Consider the following 8,968-nt stretch of genomic DNA (forward strand, 5'->3'; position numbering starts at 1 on the left):
TGGTTGGTTCAACAAAAGGTTTTATAGCTTTAGCAAAGAAAGAGAATGAAAATATTATAATTACTCATTGCTTTTTACATCGCGAAGCACTAGTCGCGCAAACCATTGGAAATGAATTAAGAAAAGTTTTGGACAAAGTGATTCAAATGGTCAATTACATTAAAAAGTAGACCTCTTCAATCAAGATTATTTGCTCATATTTGTGAAGACATGGGAGCAAGGTTTAAAAAGCTTCAACTACACACAGAAGTTTGTTGGCTCTCAAGAGGTCGAATACTTTGTCGTGTATATGAATTGAGGGAAATTATGCTTAAACTTTTTGAGGAAAATCAGCAAAATGAATTCTGCGATCTAATTCAAAGTAAACTTTGGTGCACAAAATTGGCATATCTTGCTGACACATTTGAACATTTGAATAAAATAAACACCAGTATGGAAGGAAAAGGAGAAAATATCTTAACAGCGGTAGATAAAAGCTGTGCTATGAGAGACAAAATAGCAATCTGGAAAAGGAAAGTGAAAGAAGGAAATTTTGAAATGTTTTCCAAAACTGCTGAGTGCCAGCTAAAATGTGATATCAGCTCACTAATTGTTGACCATTTCACATTGCTTGAAGAGAAAGTTCATCATTACTTCCCAAATGTTGAAATCCAAGACTATGACTGGATCAGAAATCCATTTCTTCCAACTGCAACGAGGAACTTTTCACTTATTGAAGAAGAATTAGCTGACATAAAAAATGATCGAAATCTGTTAATGATGCATAAACAGGGTGACTTAGACAGCTTTTGGATTCGCTTTTCAAAAATGCATCCAAACATAGCTAAAAAAGCATTAAAAATTATTCTGCAGTTTTCTACTACATACACTTGTGAAGTATCCTTTTCAACGATGGCAAACTTAAAGACACTGAAACATGGAAGCTTAAAAATGCTTGATGACAAAATGCAAGTGTCTTTATCTAATATTCCACCAAATATTGAAAAGCTGTGTTCATCCCATCAACCTCATACATCCCATTAAAATGGTAAGTAGTTATTGGTGTTATTCAACTTTTTTAAATTCTTGCACATATTTACATACTGTTACTCATAAATGACAACAATGTATGTTATTATCTTACAAATCATATATTTTAAAAAATATAAATGAAAGGTTTTCATGAGATATGTTGTATCCCCATACATTTCGTTATTACAATTTATGTATGTGTCCGTATCTCTTATAACTGGTTAGTTTAACCTCCAGTTTGCTAGTAAAACTGAATTACCATGTCACGAAATGATGCATGTCTAAAAAGTGTGTCACCAACACGAAAAGTTTGGAAAGCTCTGCTCTACACAGTTAAGCTGCCAATACAGTACTGACTTTAACTGGACTTAAAGCAAGATTGCTGCTCTTGTGTAACACTTTACAGTATTGTGAGTTTCTCACTATGAAGTTAACAGATGTTTTGAAAATCACCTAGGATGTAGTTAATTAAGCCTTAGCTGGTACAGGTGAGCTACGTTATCTGAAATGCAATCAGAAAAGGGGGAAGATCCTGTTTAGATACCAGAGAAAAGACAACTGTCCCTGACTTGTTTTCTTCCAAGAAATTGGGAATGCATAAGTAGTGAAATAGACTGGTAAATAACTGTCAAAGTGCTTCATTGTTTTGAGACAAGAACCCTGGCATTTTAGCTATCCAGATTCAGAGCACTGTTGTAAATAAAGCATTAATTAATATTAGACATTTGGAACCAAAGCACTGTGTTGGTTTTGTTTAAATGCCAAGACCTCCTTTCAAGCTGGTCTATGGCATTATTGCAAGCACTACATCCTACATTTTCTGTTCTATATCTGCCTGTTATGAATGCCACTAAGTGTGGATGAATAATAGTTTATGCTCCCTTCTAGCTTTAGCCAAATGTTTAATATCCACAATAAGGTCAAGAATTGCAACAACAACACCCAGAATCTTTACTTAACAAAAACTCCTGATCTCAAGGAATGCAAGAAGACAGTCCTCACTTTTCAGGAGAACAGCCCTCACTCTTCAGGTTATCCTTCTCACAGAGCTTAGTGGGAGAGGCCAGCTTACTAAATGCACTCCTTTCCTGGGAAGGTACGACAGTCTCCCAGACTGAACTGTAACTGTAACATAAAGAATAATCTAATACAAATACTAGCACTAGTGGTCAGTACAATCAATGTATATGTTCATTGTTTGAGCAAGAAAACTACTATTTACAAGGGCAGGTAGTAGGAGAGCATCCCAGGAGGCCCAACATACCTCCCCACATATAGACTATAGTCCAGAAGGTTGAGCCAATTCCAACCCTGTATGGAGTGGGCAACTTTCCTCCTGCATTCATTAAGAACAGAAATTTATGCTAAGCAAAAATTCCTGTTTTCTCTGAGGAATGCAGTCCTCGCTCTTCAGGTTATGACATAGCAATATTGGGTAGGCAGGGTTAGAATTAAGAGTCTTCACTGAGTCACAACCCTTCAGGGTTGGGAGGCAGATGCACCTGCAGCACCTGCCTCCCAAGGTGCTACCAAGACAATGCCAAGGTTTCCAGCTTGTAGTGATTGGTGAATGTATGCACAGAAGAGCAAGTAGCTGCTCTACAAATCTCATCTAAAGAAGAACATCCCCTGAAGGCTAAGGAAGTTGCTGTGCCTCTTAGATTCGCTGTGTAAGTACTCTATTGAGAGGTTTATATGCTACTGAAATGCATTCCCATTCCCATCAGACCTAGTAAGCGCTGAACTGTAAATGCCACAGAGTGGTGCTGAAGACACTGAAGCCCGACCTGTTACTGAAATTAACATGGCTCCGATGAATGCGTTCAGTGTGGACTTTTCTTCATTTACATATAGGCCCAATAACCCCAGAAGGTTGCGAATGACTACTATGGCTATTTTGACCCCTTGGACACAGAGATGTGCATGTACCACTATCATGCATCTGGTGAAGACCCTTGGGGCAGTGGCCAGTCCAAATGGCAGCACCTGAAACTGGAACATCTTGGAGCCAATGAGGAAATGCAGGAATCTCCGGTACGAATGTTCGATAGCAATGTGGAAGTAAGCATCCTTGAAATCAACTGCTGCGAACCATACTCCCCAACAGAGGAGTGAAAGGATCGTCGTCAAAGTAGTCATCTGGATCTTTCTGGGGGTAACGAATGAATTCAGGTCTCTAAGGTCCAGAATCAGATGTAGTCCTCCATCCCATTTGGGAACCATAAAATAATGGGGGAAAACCCCATCTGCCTGCTGGAATGGTATAACTCGTGGTACAACTCCCTTCTACAAAACAGACTCTATCTCCAAACCCAGCACCTCTGACGGGGAGTCACACGTATTGAACTTATGGGAGGGAGGATGTCGAAGTCTATTCTGTAACCATGCTGGCTGATGTTATCACAGTCCAAGCTGGAAGGAAATGAGAAAGAAGAGTGCTGAATACAGGGGGACAGGAAAGGGGAGGAAGAAACACATTGGGTGAGTCAAAACTGCCATTTGGAGACATTATCAGATCTTCCACAGGCCTGACAAGAACAACTGGAGGACTGCCTTCTGTAGAGGCTGGTATCGAAAAGCATGGTCCAAAGGCTAATGTGCCTGGTATGGAAGCTGTTGCTGGGACCATTTAGGAGGTTTGTCCAAGGCCCATTTTCTTAGCAGTTGACTTAGCTTTTTGGACAGTGTCTATTGCCTCATCTGTCTTTGCATTAAAAAGACCTTCCCCATCAAGCAGCACGTACTCTATCTGGGATTGAACTTCAGGTGTTAGACTCGCAGAGCATAACCAGGCATGCCTCCTCAACCCAACCACACTGACCACGGCCTTAACCTGATGTCGGGCTGTGTTGATCTGTTGCCTTGACAGCTTAAGGGCCTCCACCTGAAAAACGCTCACCGGTTCCCTCTCATCATCTGGGATATAATCGCATAGGGAGCTCATTTTCTCGCATTACAACAATTGATAGCACGACATGGTAGCTTTGTAATTAGCCACCCGAAGTCCTAAAGCTGATGATGAATACAGTCACCGCCCCAACACATCCAGTTCTTTATCCACAGGTGACGCATTGATTTTCTGTGATCTTCCTTGAGAAGATTCCACTATAACTGACCTGGGAAGACAAATCCTGCATCCTTCTCTTGGACTCAATACATAGACTCAACACGCTTCAGTGTTGGTGTCATGGACGATGGCACCTTCCAGGATTGCTGGACTGTTTTCAGAACAGGATTGCCACCAGGGTAGACAATCTGGTATATACCACGTCAAAAACCAGGTCCTGTATGCGCTCAGTTGGTTGCTGAGTGTCAATGCCTAACAACAGCTCCATTCTGAGCACCTGGTCTGTGAAATGCCCCATGTCCTCTGAAGGAGAAGCTCTATCTTGAGACAGAAACTGATGGCAGTACTGAGGAAAACTAAGTCAGATCCAATTGGCAATCCTCCACAGAGTGAGAAGATGCCTTGAAATCAAGTGCTGTCTCCTCCTGTAGCTCCCATGCCAAAGATGGAGAAGGTGGTAGCAGGCAACTCAGCGAAGCAGTTCCACATAGCTCTGCCAGCTGTGCACTTGGTGCCCAGGATGGCAGATGACCTTGAAGAAGAGATTGTAGCCGCCATATCGGGGGTCAGATTAAGTAGCCTCATGCAGCCTCATGCTTCATGTTCTCGCTGAGCTCTTGCTCTCTGAAATATATGTTTGTAAGCTGACGAGACACAGGAATTTCTTATCTTGTCAACAAAGGCTAAGGTCATAGAATTGTATATCATGTTCTCTGCTGTTCTCTGCTTATCATGGCTACCCTATAACCCATTTCTTGTATTATAAACAATGGTGCTAAGAGAAGAAATGTTGAAAACTGCAAACCCACACAGAAAGGGGCGGGGGAGATTTTGCATATGTGTCACAATATCTATAAAAACAATGTGCTGATGTAAATCGGGGCTTTTGGCTCTTTGGAAGAGATTCCAGCCTTAAGCCCGCACGTTAAATAAAGAAAAAACTCTTTTTCCTTCACTCCGTGGTCTCTCTGACTCTGAGTTCTGCAACAAGATGAAGATCATGGAGGTACTGGCGAAGAAAGAAGAAAAGACCTCTCTGCTAGAGGTCACGATAAGGTTGCTGAAGGAACAGAACGGTATCAAGGGGACATCGCACCAATGTACCTGATACAATCATAATACATGCTGTGGTCTCACCAATACTGCCACTCTGGAAATGGATAGGTCCTATACGGTGGGAGGGACCAATCAGAATATCAATCCCATTCTGTAAATGGGGATTGGGACCTTTCACAAGTACCTGGTCCATATCGTCTTCCTCTGTCCCTCTCTAAGAGATCTGACCGGACCGACTCAGGAGAAATCTCCCAGTGTCTAGACTCCCTAGGAGACAGAGAGTATGTGGCAGATGAGCTTGAGAGCTGGGACTAAGCCTTTCTTGGATCAGAGAGGGGTCCTTAATCTTGTCCTCAAGAGGTTGATGGCGTACATGTCAGATCCTGCCTCAGTACCGATGTTGATATAATCATCACTATCGGCGAATTCAATAGTAGTAGGGGTGCTAGTATGGCGGTTTTAGGCACTGGGTCACACAGTTTTTTTGGAGTTCTTCTTCTTTTTCTTTTGCTCTTCCAGAGCAGGCTTTGGGCGCTTGCCTTTTTAGATAACTTTCTAACAGCAGTAATTCCTAGAGAACTTCCCAGAGTCAGAGGATCCTTTCAGACTGTGTCTAGAGTTGAAGAACGCAGTAAGTATGCTTAGACGAAGATATTCTGGCAGGCCCAGGTGATGGTTCCCTGGTCTGCGGAATCAGTGCCTTCTGGGTATCCACTGCCTCTAAAGCCTTCTTCCAGAGGACAGCTTTTAGTCTGTCCAGTGTGTTCCTCCAGGCTTGCTTAGTGAACGATTGACAATGGGGACAGGTCTCAACTACGAGAGCCTCCCCAAAGCAAAAGAGACAGAGGGAATGTCCATTCGTGGAGGCAGCTCACTGCAGCAATGAACACATTTGTGGAAAGGGGCCTTTAAGGCCATATGCCCCACAGCGATACAGCAATTGAGGATCGTGAACAAAAAATACTATAAGCATTTTAAAAAAAAAAACACACAGAAATAATGACAGACAAATTAGAAAGAGGAGAAATGAGAGAAAACACTTAAGCAACAAAGTAAAAAATGCTAAATGGCAACATGAAGTTCCCTACAAGGCAACCAGCAAGGCGGTCGAAAAAGAACTGAGGGTTTGGGCAGGAACCCAGTAGTGTCCCCTACAGTAGGACAGTTGGGGAGTGTTCCCACCAAAACGATCCTCCGCTATAGAAGTTTCCCAGACCGAGGCTCCGTGCAGGTGCAGAGCCCATAAGGGTGGTGCATAGAGACTACAAAGAAGAATGTCTTGTGCAACTGTTCCTGCTCAGCCTCCAGGCTGTTAGATGGAAAATTTCAGGTCCTGGATGCTGCACCGGACCGTGAACCAGAAAGTCACATAATCTTGGCAGAACCCATGGTCTCTGGACCAATATCACTAGAAGCAGAGGGAACCACAGTCTTCAAGGCCAGCAGAGCACTATTAGAATGATCTGTGCTCCTTTACTTCTTACTTTGCATAGCACTCAGGGGATGAGGCCAAGAGGTGAGGAAGCTTATGGAAATCCTTCTGACCAATCCTCCATTAGTGCATACATCCCAACTGCCATTTTGTTTTGTAGTTTGATCATGTATCTGAGCACCTGTGAAATTTTTTTGAGTTGCAGAAAGATCCATTGCCAAAATGTCAGATTAAGATATGCCCTCCTGGAATATCTAAATGGAAGACCTGGAAGGCAAGCTTCATTTTTCTGAAATATAGCCAGCTTATGCTCTTTTGAACCTTGCCCCTTATATGTGCTCCCCACCCTAGCAGGCTGACAATTCGTTATCATCATTTGTGCCAGGGGCTGCAGGCTGACTCCTTTTGACAGCTGTCCTTAGCCTGAAAACACAAGTGAGTGGAAAACCACTCCGGAATCTGAAAATATCAACAGAAATATAATTCAATGTTTCCATGCAACCACTGAATATTAAATTCATCATTTTATAGTAATATAAACATACAAAGTTACACATTACAATAAAAAACAGTGATCCAAGACATATTTTAGATGCATCCTTGATATACTGCCATTTGAAATAATCATTTTGAAACAGTCTTTCAAATCACACTAATTAATAGAAGGAGGAGCAATGCTCACCTCTCAGAGGATTATTTAAGGCTAATGAATGATACCAGGAATGATATCCCACTCATTTTTCAAAATTTTCTTCAAAATACAAATACCTATGGATAAGATATAACAATTTAAACAAACTGCAGCTTAAGAATACCAAGCATTTCAACATGCATCTGTTAAATATACATGTTGAGGAAAGAACGAAATATTTTAAACATTTAAAAAAACCAAATAGAGGACCCCAGTACTTACAAATTTCCTGTCTAAATGTTTTCTGCATTGGTGAGAAGTCTTCTAATCCTCTATGTCACACATATTTATCTGTATCTAGAAAATACAATATAGTGGCGAGAAAAAGGTTGTGAACCCCTTAGGATTGTCACATGTTTCCAACCTAAAATGTTATTAGATCTTAATTTAACCCCATAATCCTAAAGAACAGTAGATAATCAGATTAAACAAGTGACACACAGACATGATGCTTTGTCAACATTTATTTATCTACAACTGATTCAACATTCAATATCCATGTGTGAAAAAGTATGTGAACCTTTAGATTCAGTACCTAGCGCCACCCCCTTGAACAGCAATGATTTCAAGTAAGCATTTCCTGCAACTGTTGGTCAGTCTCTCACATTGGTTTTGAGGAATTTTGGCCCATTCCTCCTTACAGATCTGCTTCAGCTCCATGACATTTGAGGACTTCCTTGCATGAACAGCTCACTTCTGGTCCTGCCACAACATTTCAATGGGGGTTTAGGTCCGGACTCTCACTAGGCCATTCTTCCACAGCCATTCTTTTGTAGATCTGCTTGTATGTTTATGATCATTGTCATGTTGCATGACCCACTTTTGGTTCAGCTTCAGCTCACGGACAGATGGCCCAACATTCTCCTCTAGAATCTTCTGATACACTGCAGAATTCATGGTTGTGTCAATGATGGCAAGCCATCCAGGTCCTGAGCCAGCAAAGCAGGCCCAAACCATCACATTCCCACCACCATGCTTGATGGTTGGAATGAGGTTCTTCTGTTCAAACTCAGTGCTCATTTTTCACCAAACATGTTTCTCATTGAGGCCAAAAAGTTCTACCTTTGATTCGTCTGTCCAGACAACTTTGTTCCAGAAGTCTTGGGATCATCGATGTGATCTTTAGCAAACTTCAGATGGGCAGCAATGTTATTTTTGGAGAGCAGTGGTTTCCTCCTGGCTATCCTCCCATGAATACCATTCTAGTTTAGTCTGTTTCTGATTGCTGAGTCATGAACGCTCACATTAGCCAAGGTGAGAGTGGCCTTCAGACCCTTGGATGTTGCTCTGGGGTTGTTTTTTACTTCCTGGATAATGTGCTGGTTTGTTCTTGTTGACCGCTGTTAGGTAGAGTGCCTGTGTTCTTGAACCTTCTCCATTTGTAGACGATCTGTCTGACAGTGGATTGGTGGAACCCCACATTCTTAAAAATGGTTTTCTATCCCATTCTAGACTGATAAGCAGCAATGACTGTTTTTCTGAGGTCCTCAGAGATGTCTTTTGATTGTGGCATGATGTGTTTCCACACAACCATATGGTGAAGACCAAACTCACAAAGTTTCTGATCCTTTTATAGGGTGGGTCCTCCTAAATTCACTCCTGAAGATCTACGTAATTACTTAAACACCTGATTCTAATTATTCCCTTTAATTGAGCTGATGCAACCAGCAGTTCACTTATTGTTTGCCTAATTTATACATTGTTTTATTTC

General features: G+C 41.7%; 1 protein-coding gene across 1 annotated transcript in view; it reads right to left on the reverse strand.

The window, feature by feature from the left end:
• Window positions 1-3,955, reverse strand: part of CECR2 (CECR2 histone acetyl-lysine reader) — a 111,399-nt gene extending 107,444 nt beyond the window's left edge. The window contains exon 1 of the mRNA XM_084811875.1: window positions 3,833-3,955. Coding sequence (XP_084668001.1) covers window positions 3,833-3,955 — 123 coding nt within the window. The remainder of the gene's footprint in view (window positions 1-3,832) is intronic.
• Between the last annotated feature and the right edge of the window lie 5,013 nt (window positions 3,956-8,968).

Source organism: Heloderma suspectum, chromosome 7, assembly GCF_057233095.1.
Source record: "Heloderma suspectum isolate Gila_16-S chromosome 7, 16-S_ref, whole genome shotgun sequence".
NCBI classification, from domain to species: domain Eukaryota; kingdom Metazoa; phylum Chordata; class Lepidosauria; order Squamata; family Helodermatidae; genus Heloderma; species Heloderma suspectum.